The following is a 20,106-nucleotide window of genomic DNA, read 5'->3' on the forward strand; positions in this document are numbered from 1 at the left end:
CAGAGAAAGACCTCATAAAAATGAAGTTCAGTTTCTGGGTCCTACTCAACTGAGGAATGCATGTGTGTGTGTGTGTCCCTATCCATCTTATACAGATCATACTTCCATGCCTGCTTGTTCCTGAAGCTTCACTTATTAGCCCATGCTTAGTAAAAGCTCTTGGAACTTGAGAAATGAGAAAGTCTTTTGAATTCCCCAAAATTGAAGAGGAAACCTTTTGCTTCTGAGAAATTATTTTTAAGAAGGATATAGAGCAAATTGAATCAAGTTCGGAAAAGGGTAATAAAGATGATATAAGACCTGAAGAACAAAACAAAGGGCAAAAGGATGAGAGAATTGGGCATGTCCAGCTTGGTGATGAGAAGACAGAGAGATGGCATGACTGGATTCTTTAACTATCACAATGGCTTCCACAGAGAAGAAGGGACAAGCCTGTTGTCATTACAGAAGAGTAGGTTTTAGCTGAATGTTAGAAGGAACATCTTGAGTCAGGACATTCCTTCTAATATTTAGTTGAAATTTACTTTCCTGAAAAGGTTCCCTTTGATTCCATGCTCTCTTTTGCTGTTAAGAGTGTTTATAGTGGGAGAGATTTAGTAATGGAACTGCATGCCAAGAGAAGTGGTCAGTTCTCCTTCTTTGAATGTCTTCAAAGAAGCTGGCCAACTGTGAGGAATGTTCTAACTCAAGATCTTTAATTGAGCTGGAGGTTGTACTTGATGGCCTATAGGACCTCCTCCAGTTCTGTCGCTCTATTAACCTCATCTTCTGGAAGGAAAGAGGGAGCCAATCTGTTGCCCCACATGCAATTCTGTCTTGACAACACTTTCCCCATCACACATGCCCCCAGTTGGGATCAGGGCTTCCACAGGAAGCTCCCTTGCATTGTCCAATGAGCAGCGAGCCTATCAGTCCTTCAGGTAGGGTGAAAGCATCCTGGGACACCAACATCTCCTCATCTGATGAGGTAGTAAAAAGCAACAATGCAACCTAAAAGTTAAAAATATGGCAGTCTTTGTGCTAAAAAAAAATATTACAACCCTGATGCATGGTTGGAGTAGATTAATAGCACAACAGCAGATATAGATACTGTAGGACATTCTTTGCAATTTACAAGACAGGAAGGAAGAAAAGAAAGGGCCAAAAATAACCCCTGTGGCTTCAGAAGTGAGAAGCTGCAGTACAGAAGTTTAACATGTCCTTCCACTTAAGACTTGTAAACAACTGTCAAGTCAACAAAAGTTATATGGTATCCAAAAGATGAAAGATCTTAGGGACTATTTTTTATTTTAAAAAATGCTTGGTTCTCAGATAGTGAAAATAAATGGCAACCTGGGCCTTTTTCCTTAGTTTTTTTTTTACTATTAGGATGAAACAAATATTCAAAAATATTCACGAAATGGTCAAAACATATAGGGTAATCCTAATGAGGAGAATTCTAGACTGATATAGTCAAGTTGGAGAAGATTCAGAGAAAGACAATGCAGAAGATAAGAGATATGGAGAACAAAACATACGAAAGTAGCTGGCATGTTCTCCTTGGTGAAGAGAAGATAACATGATTCTCCTCTTTAAATATCTCAAAGGGTTATCAAGAAAAGAGAATGAGACATATGCTCCACTGCCCAAGAGGTTAGGACCAGGTCTAATGATAGGAGCAGTTTGGTAGTGGAACCAACTGCCCAGAGGTTATGAGGTCTTCTTCTCTGGATATCTTCAAATATTGGCTGGCTAGCTAGCTACCCTCTGGGGATATCCATTTGGAGAGCCTGCAATGAACAGAGGGCTGGATCAATTATTCTACACAAAATTCACATGTGGTTTGAGGGGTGGGTTGCACAGAAACAGTATTTTTTGTACAAGAAACAACAATTTTCTTGACAAAAAGGAAGTATTTCTGTGCAGAAAAAATAGTTTCTAGAAAGAAAATAATATTTCTGTTGCAGAAAATGCTTCTTTCTGCACACACAGTGGATCCTGAACTATGAATAGTCTTCACGTACATCTACACTGTAGAATTAATGTAATTTGACACCACTTTAATTGCTATGGCTCAATGATATGGAATCATGGGAGTTGTTGTAGTTTACTCTTGTTGTTAAATAGAAGACTAAAATTTGTTTGTGTTAATTTGTTCACTTGCACCTATTTAGAGCTTTTTAAAGTCAATCTTTCTAGTTAAAATGTGAAAATGCAGGTCATAAAATGAACTCCCATTTACATTTCTTCTATTGCTTATATCAGGGGCAGGAATCATGTGGCCTTCCATATGTGTTGAGGAGCCAGGAGACCCAGCCAGCACAGCCAATAGTGAGAAATGCTGGGAGTTATAGTCCAACAACATCTGGAGATTAGTATGATTCGTAACTCTAGATTATAGTTTTAGCATCACGTATGACTTACCAGTACTAAGAAAGCCAAAGACTCCGACTCTGTAATTTGCAGTTACAACAATAATATTTCCAACTCCTGCTAAGTATGATCCATCAATGATTGTCCTTCGTGGTTGGTCAATGCCGCTCACACCATTGTGAAAGAACACCAGAACTGGTAGATTTCCACCCTGTTGCAATATAAGATAGAAAAATCACCTAAACTTCAGAAATCAAAAAAATCAGAGAATTGGTGTAAATGTCAAGGAATCACAATACATTTTCACAAACAGCATTATGAATGTCTGTATTGCTAATCTATATGGCTGGGCGGTTTCGTTCGTTAATTTCGTAATTCATTATTGATTCGTATTTAAATTAGCTTACGATCCGATATTGAGCCATGCAGGAGCAACTAAAAATCAAAACGAATTTTTCAATTTATTTCGTAATTGGTTCGTAATTGGTTCGAAATAGTTTCAAAATCATTTCAAAATCATTTTGAAATTGTTTCGTTATTATTTCCGTATGTCTGGTGCAAGTTTTATAGTTGTTGCTTGTTTTATCAGTGATAAAAAAATAAATTATCACACCAACAGTCAACAACAGAGGGAGAGGGAAGCTTCAGAAGTTCCCCCTGTCCCATTTGGAGGTTTTTTTAGCGTATTGCGCAATCGCGTCTGCCATTATCGAATCGATTCATAATTGTTTCGTAATTGTTTTGTAATTTATGAAATTTTGTATATTTTGAACTTTTTTAAAGAAAAATTTCGGAATTCTTTTAAAAAACGAAACGCAAAAAACCCCTAAAAACGAATCAAGTTTAGAAACAAATTACCCAGCCCTAATCTACCCTCTTTTATATGACCAGCAGAAATGTGAAGGTCAAAAGAGCAAGACTGGAATGTGCATGATCAAATTTCTTTCTCTCTTTCTCTCTGAGTCTGAAGAAGCTAAGAAGGAGCACAGATTTTTATTGAAGTGGTGGTTCAGCGAGTAGTAAAACATTGGAAAGTTAGCATTTGGATTAAAGCCCCCAGAATACCCATCCTGTATGGCCACTGGCAATAATGGTTGAGGAGTTTGGGGTTTGTGATCCAAATAGTAATTTTTACAAAGTCTGGTTAAACATAATTCTGTCTCTCTTTCATGCACACACATATCCCAGGTGGATGGATCTTTTTGTAAAAGAAAAATCTGAAGTTCTTCTTCCACTCCTCCATAAATACTAATGTGTGATTTCAGTCTGAAATATCTGTATTTGGGAGATCCCTCCTGCTCATTTTGGGAAGAGTTGTGGATGCCTGTCCCTGATGATACCTTTGAATCCATAAGCATCCAAGGTTTTCCATCGATTCAGATAAATTAGTCGTCTGAGGCTAATCTGTGTTTTCAGTCCTCTGTCCTCAGGAGAACAAATGGTTTGGTTCAGGCCCTACCTATCTCCGTGATTGCATCTCTCTCTCTAACCAGCGCAACTCTTAGATCTACCAAGATGCCCTCCTCTTGTCCCAAGTATGGTTGGTGGGGATGGAGTCAAACTGCTATGACTCAACAGTATGGGTACAACCTCGCATAACATTAGTGTAAAAACACCCTTGAGTTCCATGCAAGGCCTAGGCTGGATATTAGTTGTGGGTAAAGCAGTCCTTTATGTTTACATTTTATGACTAGTGTTTCATATTTTTGGTGCTGCTTTGGAAAGGCAGTCCAAGGTTGTCATAAGGACAAAAATTCATGGAAGGAACATATCCAGTACTTTGAGTTCTTTGAGGAAAAGGAAGACTATAAATGTAAGTCAATGACCAATGTATTTCATCAATACAGTACTTACACTGTTCTCTGGAATGTAGATGTTCAAATACAAGCAGTCTTCACTGACAGAAGAAGAGATGACTTCACCATCCCCAGGTTGCCAGCAACTATTCCTAGAAGTCCAAAAGGCACTACATGAATAGGTATTGTTACTGTTAACATTTTATGCCAACTAAAGCCAGCACTTGCATAGCCTCCAGCATTTTACAGATGAAAACTGGGATGTATATATCATATATACTCGAGTATAAGCCGGCCCAAATATAAGCCAGGGCACCTCATTTTACCACTTGAGTATAAGCCAAGGGTGAGAAATGCAACAGCTATTGGTATATTTCAAAATAAACATATATACCAATAAAATTACATTAATTGAGACATCAGTAGGTTCAATGTTTTTGAATATTTATATAAAACTGTAATTTAAGATAAGACTGTCAAACTCTGATTCAACCATGATTCTAATGTTCTTCAGTATAAATGTGCTTACGTATCCTTCCAATAATAGAGAAAAATAATAAATGTAATAATAATAATGATGATGATAATAATAGAGTAAAATAATGAAAATGTAATAATAACAATAATAATAGAGTAAAATAATCAATGTAAATGTGCTTACGTATCCTTCTAATAATAGAGTAAAAAATAAATGTAATAATAATAATAATAATAGAGTAAAATAATGAAAATGTAATAATAACAATAATAATAGAGTAAAATAATAAATGTAATAAAAACTAATAAAGTAAAATAATAAATGTAATAATAATAGTACAGTTAAATAATGTAAATATAACAATAGGGTAAAATAATAAATGTAATAAAATAATACTAATAACAGAGTAAAATAATAAATAACCTTGACTCAAGTATAAGCTTTCTCAGTCTAAAAGGAAAAACTGGGCTTATAGTTGAGTATATACAGTAACCAAGTAACATCAGAGTGTGGTCAACAATGGTTCCCAACCTTTGGTCCTCCAGATGTTTTGAACTTTAGCTCCCACAATTCCTAACAACTGGTAAGTTGGCTGGAATTTCTGGGAGCTGAAGTCCAAACACCTGGAGGACCAAAGGTTGGAATCTCCCATCTACATTATAGAAATAATTGAGTTAGACACCACTTAGCTGCTGTGTTTCCATGATATGGAATCCTGGGAGCTGCAAATTGGAAGAGAACCAGCCTTCTTTGGCAAAAGAAGACCTTGTGAAACTACAGATCCTGTGATTCCATAGCATTCTACCACAGCTGAAGTGGTAATAAACTGCACTAATTCTGTAGTGTAGATGCACCCATGGATACAGTTTTATGGATTATATTTATATGATCTGTTAAAAAAAAATTCCATGCTTTGGTTAAAGATATTCATATCATTTAAGTATGTAGTTGAATGGTGTTTACATCAGTATCCAGAGGCACAAAACATTGGAGACAACAGACAACGGCAACGGTGGAAGAATGGAAAACAAAGCTCATGAAACTCTCCGAAATGGACGACACAGTGTCAAGATGGCTACAGAATCAGGATGCAAATTCTTTCAAAAATGATTGGGAACCATTAACTGGCTACTTGAAAAAAATCTAAAAATAACGAATTGAATAAAGTACATTGAACTGACAAAGGATTCAAGTTGAATCACAATTGATGGAAGTAATCTTCCAACATTATTGAGAACACAAGTTGGAGTTGCCTCTACCCATGAACATCAAGTTATCTTTCTCCTTTTCCATTCCTTTTTTTTTTTTGTAAATAGAACAATATACTGAAAATAAATTAAAATAATATATTTTTAAAAAATATCCAGAGGACATAAATAACTAGTTATATTCTAAAGAAGCCCTTTCAAAGATGTGATGGCCTTGATTATATCAAGGACCTAGAAAGGGCTAAACTAAATTTAGACAGCAAATGCTTCAGTCCCTCCCTATGAGTCCTAAATTATTCCTTATCCTACAGAGCAAAGACTGAAACCAGAACTCTCTTGGCAACTGGTATAATTGATTGTTATGCTGTATATGTTTTGGCTATTTAATGTGACACAGGAGTAAGGCATACATTGCTTTCCAATGGTGCACAGTGGTGGCAGGGGAAGAGCAGTAAAAGTCATCACCATCTGAAATTGAAATACAAAATAAACAATGGTCATCTACATAACTGAGTAACAGTTTGCTTTGCCCTTTTCACTGTGCACCTGGGTAAACAAGTTGCAAGTTTTATGGTGATCTGCACATCTGATGTGGTTGAATCAAATACACCCACGCATCTCAGGTGGATGAGAATATGGGTCACTGAAGACAAGGGTGCCATCTGCCATCCAATTGCACAGCGCAAAAAGCAACAAGACTGGGTAATATAGATAATCAACACTTGTTTTGGCAACCCCATAGAAACATGGCACTGACAAATCAAAAGATTTGCTTTTTCTCTCTCTCTTATAGTCAACACTCCATATTCACTAGAGTTAGAGGTGCAGGACTTCCACAAAAATGGAAAATCCATGAATAGAGAGACACTGTTTTTTCACCTGAAAGGAAATCTCTCGAGGAATCTCTAGATTCTGCAGAGAAACTATGGTCAATTCCTACTGGAAGCTAACTATAGAAGCATGCCAGAGGACCTAGAACTCCTTAGAGAAGCATTTCTCATCATGTTTCTTACCGAATCATGGTGGCATTCCACATTTCTACTGGAGTGAAAGCCTGTGGTGGATGGAAGCGGCCATCTCCCACTGGAGGTGCTGCATATGGAATCCCAAGGAACTGTGTGATTCTCTTCCAGTTGGAACCCACTCGGATAACTTGAGAAGTGCCCAAGAAAGTTCCTTGTGATTGGAGGGAGACAGATGGGGCATCACCTATTTCAGCAAAGGGCACAAGCCCATCTATATACAAAGAAGAGAGATTACTATAAATTCAAGCTTTGGAGAAGACCTTTTTACCCTTATTAATTATAAATTCAAAATAAATACAGTTTCCACCTGGAATTCTACAAGTCTAGTATAAATTTACACATCATAACGCAAGTACAATTTGTTGTGTTGAACCAGGTGTCAATGCTTAATCCTCTACACCATGCTGCCTTCTACACAAGAAATACTTAACTTCAGATAAACTACTGAGATTCATTTTAGATTTTTCAATATTTCTTTAAACTAAGTTGGGTATTGAAGGCACTCTATGATTCTAATGGAAAGTTGGAAATTTTATAGTCTGCAAGTCTCCCAATGCTGACTTTTTCTAGGCCCCCTTTTTCAAATAGAAAAGTATTATTTGTTGTCTACTGGTTTTGAAAAAAAAAATGGTAGGAAAACCCCGAAGGGATAGAACCAAAAGAATCTCAGCCTGGTTAAACCATGTAGACTCCAGTCTAGTGGGTTGAATAAATAATAATAATAATAATAATAATAATAATAATAATAATAATAACAACACTTTATTTGTACCCCGCTACCATCTCCCCAAGGGACTTGGTGCGGCTTACATGAGGCCGAACCCAAATACAACAATACACGCAATAATAACAACAATACAAGCAATTAAAATAAAAAACATGGACAATAAGATATGCATACATTAACAATAAGACAGCACACAATTAAAACTGTGGGAAGGCCAAATGTAAAATTAAAATTGAAAATAATGCTGGAGCATGGGCGAAAAGGTGGTAGTGGTGTTTGGGGAAAACATACAAGCAGACCTAAAATGTAAAGTGCTTCGGAGGACAAGGTGCTATGGGATCATTATTCTGGGAAGGCACACTGGAACAACCATGTCTTCAAGCTCCTCCTAAAGACTACCAGAGTTGGGACCTGCCTGATGTCCCTAGGGAGTGAGTTCCAGAGTCGAGGGGCCACCACCGAAAAGGCCCTCTCTCTCATCCCCACCAATCGCGCCTGCGATGCTGGTGGGATCGAGAGCAGGGCCTCTCCAGATGATCGAAGAAGATGGTGAATGTGACCACCTCTGGGACCACTCTGGAACATTTCTATTCTAGAGTGGCCTTGGATTTAATGAAGGAATAGGGCATATCTGCATTGCAGATAATCTCAGTTTCATACCATTTGATCAGATTGTGTCCATTCTCTGGAATCTTGGGACTTGTAGTTTAGTGAGGAATTTTGAATTCCCTGCTTTAATTCAGGGGAAGGTCCGTGACAGACTTCTATGTACCTCAGGAAATGACAAGTCACAGGATTCCAAAAGATAAATCCACAGTTGTTGAAGTGGCATTAGACTTATAATTGTGTGTTGTAGATATTGTCAAAATACAATTTTTCATTTGAGCAATATAAATTTCTACATTCTGTTTTGGAATATTCCCCTCTTGTTTACCAGAGTTTATCCAATTTTTATCTAAAGTGTGATTGTCTTGTTTACTCCTGCTCTGGCTCTGGAAACACTACCTTTTTAGATTATAGCTTTCAGAATTCCTCAGAAAACATGGGAAGTGGACACCTTCAGCAATTCTGTCCAAAAAAGGTAACTTTTCCAAGTTCTGCTGTTACCTTACACAGCATGAAAAAAAACAAGCTCTATCCCTCTAATGTTTCCATCATCTAACATACCTTGCCTGCGATAGATATATGTAGCTGGTTCCTTCAGCAAAAGTCGACAGTGGTGGCCTTGGAGATCAAATGAGCAAGTCTGTGTTTCTGGATAAAACATGCATCGTATGGCTGATGGCTGTATTTCAAGAGTAGTCACCATGCATAATTTTTCCTTTGAACATACTGTGATGAAAAAAAAGGCAGAGAAAGAATGTGAATGTAATGGAATGATGCCATGGATAAACAGCCTCATTCCAGCCTGACCATACCAACTCCAATCTGAAGAGTATTTTGATGGACTAGCAGGATTCTGCAGATACTGTGGGCTGCTAAAAAGACAGACGTAGAAGAAATTGGGGCTGAACTCTCCCTTGAAGCCAAGATGCCTACACTGAGGGTGTCATACTTTGGCCATATCATGAGAAGACCCTAGAAAGGAAGATAATACTTGGCAAAGTAAGAAAAGAGCAAGACCTCATTCTAGATTGAGAGACTCAAACTTATGTGTGTAAAATCTGAGCAAGGCTGTAAGGAAAGGGTGATTTGGAGGTTTCTTAATCATACCATAAACCAAAGTTGACTAAGGCCCCATCTGCACTGCCTTATACAATCCAGATTATCTGCTTTGAACTGGATTATGTGGTGGTGTAGACTCATACAATCCAGTTCAATGCAGATATAGTGTTCCCTCACTTATCACGGGTGTTACGTTCCAGGACTACCCACGAAAAGTTAAAATCCACGAAGTAGGGATGCTATATATGTATAGCATTCCAAGGATGAGGCAGAAGTGAGGAGAGATTTAAAGGCACCATATGCAGAAACATATGGCAAGAAGGAACAGAAGGAAGAGGATGGAGACTTTAGTATCCTTTTAGTAGTTGAGATTCTAAGGGCCCTTCCTCAAGGTAGAAAATCTTAAAACTGGATTATCTGAGTCAACATTCAGATAATGTGGGATTTTCTGCCTTGATATGCTAGGATACAGGGCTGTGTGGAAGAGCCCTAACTGAACAGGATGAAACAAAATAAAAAGGACTTTCTCACCTGTAAGGCAAAAGTCTTGGATGGTGGCAAAGTCACTGGAGGCATCACGACTGACGTGCACAACATCATATTTGGAAATGGAGGGATCAATGAGGACAGCAGCCCTGTCAACAGGTTTCCACTTGTCCAAAGATGCTACAAAACAAAGGTGCAGAAATTCAAGAATAAAATTTCAGCAAAGTTCAGTTTATATTTTATTGAAAAACAGATACTAGTTTCTAGGAAGACAAATTTCGGTTGTAATCCTGCGCTTATTTATTTGGAAACCACTCTGAATTCAGTGGTATCTTCCTTCTAACTGCATAGGCTTGGGCTAGTAGAGAATGAAAGATCTAATAGTGCCTGAAGACATTCACGATTCCTATTTAAATCTAATGGGTATATCACTAAAGGCATGAACTGGATGAAATAGTTTTTTAGAGCTATACGGTCACAACTATTAGACCTTTTTTGAAAATTACTATAATAATAATGCCTTGGAGTTACTGTGATATGGAAATCAGATAAGGATTGCATTATTTTATAGTAAGGTGGGTTAAAGCAGTGGCTTTTAACCTGGGGTCCCCAGATGTTTTGCCTTCAATTTCCAGAAACTCTAACAGCTGGTAAACTGCCTGGGATTTCTGGGAGTTGTAGGCCAAAAACATCTGGGGACCCCAGGTTGAGAACCACTGGGTTAAAGAGTTAACGACTCTAGGTTTTGTACCATAATTTCCATCATTCCTGATAATATTGAAGGTTGTGTGGATGTTAAGAGTCCAAAGTAGGTATAGGTAAAGGTTGTCCCCTGACATTAAGTCCAGTTATGTCCGACTCTGGGGTGTGATTCTCATCTCTCTTTCTAAGCCAAAGAGCCGGCATTGTCCGTAGACACCTCCAAGGTCATGTGGCCAGCATGACTGCATAAAGCGCTGTTACCTTGCTGCCGGAGCGGTACCTATTGATCTACTCACATTTGCATGTTTTCGAACTGCTAGGTTGGCAAAAGCTGGGTCTGACAGCGGAAGCTCACGCCGCTCCCCGGATTTGAACCTGCAACCTTTCAGTCAACAAGCTCAGCACTTTAACCCACTGTGACACCAAGGGCACGCAATAACATCCTGCGGAAACTTACTGATAGTACATTGGGTGCAGAACCAAAATTAATAAGAACACCAGCCCTGGCCTTGTCTTACTCAACTGCTGAGTATGCCGGCCCTGTTTAGCACAAGTCTGTCCATGTGAAGCAGGTTAATATAGTACTGTAGAACAATCACAGGATGTCTCAAACCTACACTTGTTGATAAAGTCTACAGGCTAGCTGGCTTTGTTCCCACCTCCTGATGTGTGATGGGAAGTTGCCACCAAATGTGGGAGAAATAAGGCTGAACACTATGAAAACCATCCACTGCATGGCTATCAACGTCCTCCCAGTAGACTCAAATCAAGGAAAAGTTTCATGAGAACCACCACTCCTCTTAATGTTCTCCTACCAACAGAAAGAGTATCCCTCTGGGCAGCTAAACCAGGAAATCCCAGCTGGATGAGGGTCTTCCTCCAGGGGCAAACCAAGAATGGGTAACTTAGAAGTCCCTGAACAGATGCAGAAGTGGAGTGGGCAGGTCAAAAGACAACCTGGAAAAATGGCATTACCTGCAAGAATCCTCCACCTTGTGCAACTGTGGAGTAGAACAAACAACTCCTGATCTGTATTCATGTCCACAATGCCCTGCCTCATGTACAGAGGAAGAATAGTTTAAAGCTACAGACAATGTGGCTGCTGTTGCCTGTTTTTGGTCAATAATTATTTAGCCTCTTGTGTTCCCTATTTTTTATCGGTTTTATACTTATCTATGCAATGCTTTTGACAAGAAATAACAGTATTCAAAAGGACACTGTTGGAGAGATTGATTGGAACAAGAAAGAATAAGAAGCCCCAATATAGACAATGACTGAACCACTAAAATAATTTTATTTCCAGTTTAAGCTTATGCAGACTTCAGCCTTTTTTTAAAAAAAAAATCTCACCATAATAGCTGTGTTTTCTAAAAAAGAGAGAGAGAGAAAGGGTATGGGGTGAAAATTATATCCAGTTGTAGGCTTTACTTTTGCCTTGAAGTAACAACAAAAACAGAGCCTCTTTAGCAAGGAGAATTTAAGGAACATGTTTTTAAACAGTAATTACATATCAATTTTCTACTGTCTGCAGCTAAGTTGTTGACTCTCACTACACAGTGGAGGTGATATGTCTTTCTCCAGACACAAAGCTGCAAATAACTGGTTATCCTTTTTATATATAAAGAAGAAAGAAAAGGCTTTGTCTGGGTTCCATTCCATCGTAAATTAAAATGTCTGAGTTCCCTATCTGGGTTTTGGAAGTATTTTTTTGTGTGATATTATTCCACTCACAGCCAGCTATTCAGTCAGGAAGCCATTAAACCTCTTGAAGGCCACAATCTCATCTAATTTAGAGTTTATGGTGTATAAAGTGTGGGAGAGAACAGATCTCTGGGTAAGACAAAACTATAATTAGACCCATTTGAAGGACAAGAGCACATCATTTTAATTGTGTGGTTAACAACATTATCTTTTTGTAAATTCAACCCTTTCTCCTCTATCTTTTTGTAAATTCAACAGGGGAATTGTTGTTGTTGTGCTGTGACCCTTCAAGTTGTTTCCAACCTATGGTTTATATTATATTGATGGAGCAATGCATTAAACCAGGCATGGGCAGACCTTTTAACTTGGGGGCTGGAATGAGGTGGGCGGGTCGAGAGTGAAGGGGTTCTCCCCAAACCCTCTCCCTGCCCTTTCCTCCCCTTCCTCTTCTCTTTCGGAGGCAGAAAGTGAAGGAAAGACAAGAAATGTTTGGATCCCAAAAGTGTTGGCCTTGGTCAGGATGAGATGGCGGATGGGAGTAAAAAGTGTATCCATTAGACCCCCAAATTGATTACTCCTGATATAGAATCCTAGAACTCTAGAGTTGGAAGAAACACCCAAGAGTTGCCCAGACCAACCCTCTGCCATGCAAGAAGGTACAATCAAAGCACCCCCGAAAGACAGCCTCTGCAGAAAAGCCTCCAGAGAAGGAGACTCCTCCACACTCTGAGGAAGCCTATGCCACTCTCCAGGAAGTTCTTCTTAATCTTTTCAGTTGAATCACTTGCCCTGCCCATTTGCCCTTGCGCTATGCTACTCTGCTGCTGAGTACACATGCCCAGTGTGGAACACATCTCACCACACTAAAACAGTAGATGTGGCTCTTAATGAGACATGCCGCATTATCACAGGGTGTTTGCGCTCTACACCACCGGAGAAATTACACTGCTTAGCCGGCATTGCACCACCTGACATCTGCCAGGAAGTAGCAACCAATAGTGAAAGGACCAAGGCAGTGACATCTCCAGCTCATCCCCGGTTTGGGTATCAGCCAGCACGTCAATGACTAAAATCTAGAAATAGTTTTCTAATATCTACAGACACTCGCTGGAACACCTCAGCAAGCGAGAGTTCAAAAGTGGTAGGCTCACACCAGAACCTCAACCAATGGCTGATACTAAATGAGAGACTCCCCACTGGGCACACAGAAGACTGGGCGACTTGGAAGGTGCTGAACAGACTGCGCTCTGGCACCACGAGATGCAGAGCCAACCTCAAGAAATGGGGCCACAAGGTGGAATCCATGACATGTGAGTGTGGAGAAGAGCAAACCACTGACCACTTGCTGCAATGCACCCTGAGCCCTGCCACATGCACAATGGAGGACCTTCTTGCAGCAACACCAGAAGCACTCCAAGTGGCCAGCTACTGGTCAAAGGACATTTAATCAACTACCAAACTTGCAAATTTTGTGTTTTGTCTGTTTGTTCTGTTAGAAATGTAATACAATTGACTGGTTGCCCTGACACGACAAAGAAATAACTTGCCCTGCCATTTGAAACCATTGCTCCCTTGTGCCCTGGTCCCTAGAGCAGCAGAAAGTCAGTTCCCCCCCCCCCCTCCTCCTCAATGGGACACCCTTTGAAACCTTGAAACATGGTTCTCATGTTCCTTCTCTACCTTCTCTTCTCCCGGCTAAACATCGCCCAAGGAGGAATGGAGGAAGGCAAAAAAAGGAGGATGGATTGAAAGAAGGAAGGGTGGAAGAGAATGGAGGGAAGGGAGAATGAAGGAAAGACAAAAGGGTAGGAAGGAAGAAGGGAGGGAGAGAGGAAAGAGAGGAAGGAATGAAGGAAGGACAAAAGGGTGGAAGGGAAGAAAGAAGGGAAGGAGGAAGAGGGAAGAAAGGAAGGATGGAAGGAGGAAGGACCCCCGACTCTGGAACTCATTGCCCGGAGAGATTAGGAAAGCCTCTATCTTAGAAACCGTTAAAAAGAATCTTAAAACCTGGCTATTCCGTTGTGCCTTTGGAGAGTAGTCACACAACCTTAAACTATTGCTCCACTCAACACTATTGCCCCTGGAGGACACTCCCTCCTTATATGAAGATCTGTTTTTATAACCCTGTCTTTTCTTGAGCTCTCCCTTGCAAATTTGCTCCTCTTTTATCTCATCCTAAGTTTTAGTATTTTAACGTGAACATGCGGCACACACATTGTCATTGTGTTTGTGGATATTGCATTTGTATATTGCTTATTGTATTCATATGTTTTTTGTACTTTATTGTGCTATTGTTTGTGTTTTGGTTTTTATTTTACTGTAATTTGTTTGGACTTGGCCTCATGTAAGCCGCCCTGAGTCCCCATTGGAGAGATAGTGGTGGAGTACAAAAAAAGTTTGTTATTTATTATTATTATTAGAAGGAAGCAAGGATAGGATGGTGTTAGAGAGGGGGTCCTGAGGAGGTCCTGAGGAGGTCCTTTTATCGCACCCGAAGTTTTTTAAAAATCATTTTATGTATATGCGGCCCGCTCTCTGTTATTATGTTTTGGTTTTATGTTTTATGTGCATTGTTTATATGCTCCCCCCCCCCTCATTATTATATTGTTTACTTTATTGTAATTTGGTATTTTTTGTATTGTATTTGTTGTTCAGGCTTGGCCCCATGTAAGTGGCTCTGAGTCTCCACTGGGGAGATGGTGGCGGGGTATAAATAAAGATTATTATTATTATTATTATTATTATTATTATTATTATTATTATTATTAAACCCAAGGGGGCACATCCAGCCCCCAGGCCTGGGTTTCTTCATGCCTGGGTTAAATTTTTGTACCAGCTGAACTGCTGACCTGATTGTCAGCAGTTCAGATACACAAGACAGGGTGAGCTCCCATCTGTCAGCTCCAGCTTTCCATGCAAGGACATGAGAGAAGCCTTCCACAAGATGATAAAACATCCGGGCATCCCCTGGGCAACATGTTTACAGATTACCAATTCTCTCATGCCAGAAGTGACTTGCTGTTTCTCAAGACACTTCTGACACACACACACACAAATCACTTAGGTTTTCTTGGCAAGATTTGGTCAGAGTAGAGAGTGTGATTATCCCAAGATCATACCATTGATTTCCATGGCCAAGCAGGTCACCACAGTCAGGGCCCCACTCTCAAACCACTCTGTCATATCCATGAGGATTGAGCAGAGTGATCCCATTGACACCAATGGAGGTCATCTTCCACAACACTGGAAGAAACTAGGAAAGGAAAGATTAACTGTCCATCTCCTTTTAAAAAATGTGCCTCCCTCAATCTATTAAAAAAGAGAAATGATTGTGCAACTAATGGACCTTTTTGGGTTCGGTGAACCACTGTCTTAACATGATGATGAAAATCTTATACAATTTGACAATTCATAGACAAATAAGGCATTGCATCTTCTATGAGAACTGTTTTCCCAGTGGAATTTTCCTTCTGTTCCCAAATTTCTAGACTCACAGAGAGTGAATACATGAAAATAATGGATTCCTAGGACAGTTAGATTTAATGCATTGTCAAAGGCTTTCATGGCCGGAATCATTGGGTTGTAGGTTTTTCGGGCTGTATGGCCATGTTCTAGAACAGTGTTTCTCAACCTGGGGGTCGGGACCCCTGGGGGGGGGTCGCGATGGGGTGTTGAAGGGGTCGCCAAAGACCATCAGGATACAAAGTATTTTTTGCTGGTCATGGGAGTTCTGTGTGGGAAGTCTGGCCCAATTCTATCGTTGGTGGGGTTCAGAATGCTTTCTGATTGTAGGTGAACTATAAATCCCAGCAACTATAACTCCCAAATGTCAAGGTTTATTTTCCCCAAACTCCCAACAGTGTTCACATTTGGGCATGTTGAGTATTCATGCCAAATTTAGTCCAGATCTATCATTGTTTGAGTCCACAGTGCTTTCTGGAGATAGGTGAACTACAACTCCCAAACTCAAGGCCAATGCTCACCTAACCCTTTCTTTATTTTTTGCTGGTCATGGGCATTCTGTGTGCCAAGTTTGGGTTAATTCCATCTCTGGTGGAGTTCAGAATGTTCTTTGATTGTAGGTGAGCTATAAATCCCAGTAACTACAACTCCCAATGTCCAGAGAATGAAAATGCATCCTGCCTATCAGATATTTACATGACGATTCATAACAGTAGCAAAATTCCAGTTATGAAGTAGCAAAGGAAATAATTTTAGGGTTGGGGGCATCACAACATGAGGAACTATATAAAGGGATCGCGGCGTTAGGAAGGTTGACAACCACTGTTCTAGAAGCATTCTTTCCTGACATTTCACCTGCATTTGTGGCAGGCATCCTCACAAACTCTGAGGATGCCTGCCACAGATGCAGACAAAACGTCAGGAGAGAATGCTTCTAGAACATGGCCATACAGCCTGAAAAACCTACAACAACCCACAGTTAGATTTGTTGCCTTCACATTCCCTTGGTAACTCTGTATTTTCCTATCTTAAAATATTTTTTAAAGTAATAGAAAAGGTAATAGAAAAGTAGTGAAAAGTTCAAAAAGTTGTCACAGATCATTTCCCCCTTCCATTGTAACTGGTAATGATTAAGGTAATAAGTTATAGGAATTAATTACTTTTAAATGTCGTTTCTCATTCTCTGAAGGTGCCTTGCTGAATGTATAGTTTCCTGTTAAGTTTCAGGGGCAGAGCCATATCTCCACACTGTTCCATTCCAGTTTGAAATTACATGAAATAGATATGTGAAATGTTGATGTCCTTCCACGAGCAGGTGCCTCGATTCTATATAGCTTCCATGTTGTTTTGGGAAGCTTCTGCATATCTTTCAAACCAGACTATAGACATTGCAACCTCATTTTGGTTCTCCTTTCATTGCATAATTACAGCCTTCTGAATCCAAGTAGTCCTGTAACTTTTATGGTTAAATTACAGGCATGCCATAGGGGCGTTTCCTACTTTCCAGAAATTCTTCAGCAACATATGGGAAATTCATCAGGGACAGAACTTTGAAATGTGATTTTTTTTTTTTTTGACAACAGACTTAAATATGCCTTAGGCAATTCCATGCTGGCTGAGGAGTACTAGTAGACAAAAAAATTCTCTGAAATTTCCCCAGTTCGGATCAAACACAAGAACAGATTCGGTGCTCGGAGTAGAAGGGAGAGAAGTTCTGATGTGGTTAGCGTGTATATGCAAATTCAGCATTCCTTATTCGAAATGCTTGGGACCACCAGATATGTTCTGGACCTTCAGTTTATTTTATTATTATTTCTAGTTTGGAATATCCCTATTTGCATATGCATACATGATGAGATTACTTGGAAATGGAAGACAAGATTAATCATGAAATCCATTGAAGGGGCATCTATACCTCATGCCCTCTGACTCAATTAAAATTCTTACAATAGTTCCAATAATTTTGTGCATAAAACAAAAATAACCCTATAATATGCCCACCCAATTAAGTCCCTCTCCTTCTCTGCTGACTAAAACTAACAAATAACCTCTACACAAACACACACAGTTTTAGACAATTTTAGATTTTGGAGTGATTTGGGTTTCAGGATAAAGGATGCTCAACCTGTATCTAACTGTATGAGAATAAAGTCCATGTATGCATTGGAGAATTTAATAAATATTGAAATCCTATTATTAGCATGGAGTCCCCAGTGGAACAGTGGGTTAAACCATTGAGCTGCTGAACTTGCTGACCAAAAGGTCACCGATTCAAATCCAGGGAGTGGGGTGAGCCTCCACTGTTAGCCCAAGCTTTCACCAACCTAGTACTTCAAAAGCATTCAAATGTGAGTAGATCAATAGATACCGCTCCGGCGAGAAGGTAATGGCACTCCATGGCAGCCACATGGCCTTGGAGTTGTCTACAAACATCACTGGCTCTTCGGCTTAGAAATGGAGATGAGCACCAATCTTCCGAGTGAGACACAACTGGACTTAATGTCAGGCTAAAACCTTTACCTAGCATATCGAGGTCTAATCCAACCTTATGCTTCCATAGGTCTCTTTTGGCTAGTACAGAGGTTGGTATCCCCTCCTTCCTATTCACTAGCCAAAAAAGAGACAGAGAAATCTACCAGACAGTCCCAGCAACACTCTTCTGACCATTCCATGCTTGGTAGAAAGAAGTAGACAATTGGAGAAATATCTGGCTATGTCCCAATAGGCAGATACAAAATGACTGCATCATCCACTAGGATTTCCAGAGGACCCCAGCAGATTTCAGGTCTGGTAATCAGATGCTGCTGAGTATGCATGCCCAGTGTGGAACACATCTCACCACACTAAAACAGTGGATGTGGCTCTTAATGAGACATGCCGCATTACCACAGGGTGTCTGCGCCCTACACCACTGGAGAAATTACACTGCTGAGCCGGTATTGCACCACCTGACATCCGCCGGGAAGTTGCAGCCAATAGTGAAAGGACCAAAGCAGTGACATCTCCAGCTCATCCCTTGTTTGGGTATCAGCCAGCACGTCAATGACTTAAATCACAAAATAGTTTTCTTAGATCTACAGAGACACTCGCTGGAACACCTCAGCAAGCGAGAGTTCAAAAGTGGCAGGCTCAAACCCAGCACCTCAATCCGTGGGTGATACCCGATGAGAGACTCCCCCCTGGGCACACAGAAGACTGGGCGACTTGGAAGGTGCTGAACAGACTGCGCTCTGGCACCACGAGATGCAGAGCCAATCTTAAGAAATGGGGTTACAAAGTGGAATCCACGACATGCGAATGTGGAGAAGAGCAAACTACAGACCACCTGCTGCAATGCAACCTGAGCCCTGCCACATGCACAATGGAGAACCTTCTTGCGGCAACCCCAGAGGCACTCCAAGTGGCCAGCTGCTGGTCAAAGGACATTTAATCAGCTACCAAGTTTGCAAAATTTGTTTTTTTTATCTGTTTGTTTGTTTTGTTCTGTTAGAAATGTAATACAATGTTCTGGTTGCGGATGACACGACAAATAAATAAATCAGATGCTTCTCTGATCCTCCACTACTTTTACAGTCATGGGATAGCTTTGGGTGGATGGGGAACTACAGTGACTCTATGGTAGGTCCAAGGTTCAATGAATGAGCAGATGTAGTGTGGATCTGCCTGTGAAACTACTACATTACTCTGGACAACAGGTCACATGGAGAGTTCCATATGGAACAGACAAATAGCATCAACACACAGATAGTTGATTCAGTGTATCTATTCTAGCAAAGATTAAATATTAGCACTTCAGAAGTGATTCTGTGCAAAAATGACATGGTATTTTGCGCTGAAATTTCTACACAATAAACAGCTCTTTCTCTCTCTGTGAAATTTTGTGCAGGAATATTACTTTCTGTGCAGAAAATGCTGGTCCTGTGTGAATTTTGTACAGAGTCAAAGGTTCTTGGTCAGTCTAGACTTTATTCTCACCAGCATTTTCCAACAGTTGACAAACATATTTACCACTTTCAAATATTATTGAATATTTATTCCAGCACTACTGGACCAACTTCAGGGGAAGCAAATTTTGCCTGGGGTCTGAGATAACCTGGTTTGATTTTAAATGAATTAAAATGAATCAAACCTATTTGTGTCACAGAACTATCCTCTAAAATCACCATCCCCAAAATCCAGAATAGAACAGCAACAGCGCCATTTCTCTGCAACTTCTCACCCACCTGCTTTTCAAATTCCCTTGATTTAAAAAGCAGTTTGTCATGGAACACAGAAATAGAGGTGGGCATGATTTTTATTTTATTTTAACTAAAGGACATATGGAAAATCTATGAGCATGTATCCACTTCTTTCTACCAATATCTTTCACATTAGCAATTGCACAGATGGTACATAGACTCCCATAGAAGGAGAAAACCCATCACTGACCACATTTCTTTCAGGAATGTGTTGTGTGCACTTGTTTTTGCCAGTCTGGCTGGAAAGAATGGAGTAAAAAACATGT

The 20,106-nt window shown here is 39.9% G+C and overlaps 1 protein-coding gene across 1 annotated transcript in view; it reads right to left on the minus strand.

The window, feature by feature from the left end:
* Positions 1 to 20,106, minus strand: part of TG (thyroglobulin) — a 197,148-nt gene that overhangs the window by 85,829 nt on the left and 91,213 nt on the right. The window contains exons 36-40 of the mRNA XM_067467011.1: positions 9,783 to 9,917; positions 8,754 to 8,918; positions 6,848 to 7,070; positions 4,207 to 4,300; positions 2,404 to 2,563 (exon numbers count right to left, since the gene is read on the minus strand). Of these exons, the coding sequence (XP_067323112.1) occupies positions 2,404 to 2,563; positions 4,207 to 4,300; positions 6,848 to 7,070; positions 8,754 to 8,918; positions 9,783 to 9,917 (777 nt within the window). The remainder of the gene's footprint in view (positions 1 to 2,403; positions 2,564 to 4,206; positions 4,301 to 6,847; positions 7,071 to 8,753; positions 8,919 to 9,782; positions 9,918 to 20,106) is intronic.

Source organism: Anolis sagrei, chromosome 4 (genome assembly GCF_037176765.1).
Source record: "Anolis sagrei isolate rAnoSag1 chromosome 4, rAnoSag1.mat, whole genome shotgun sequence".
NCBI classification, from domain to species: Eukaryota; Metazoa; Chordata; class Lepidosauria; order Squamata; family Dactyloidae; genus Anolis; species Anolis sagrei.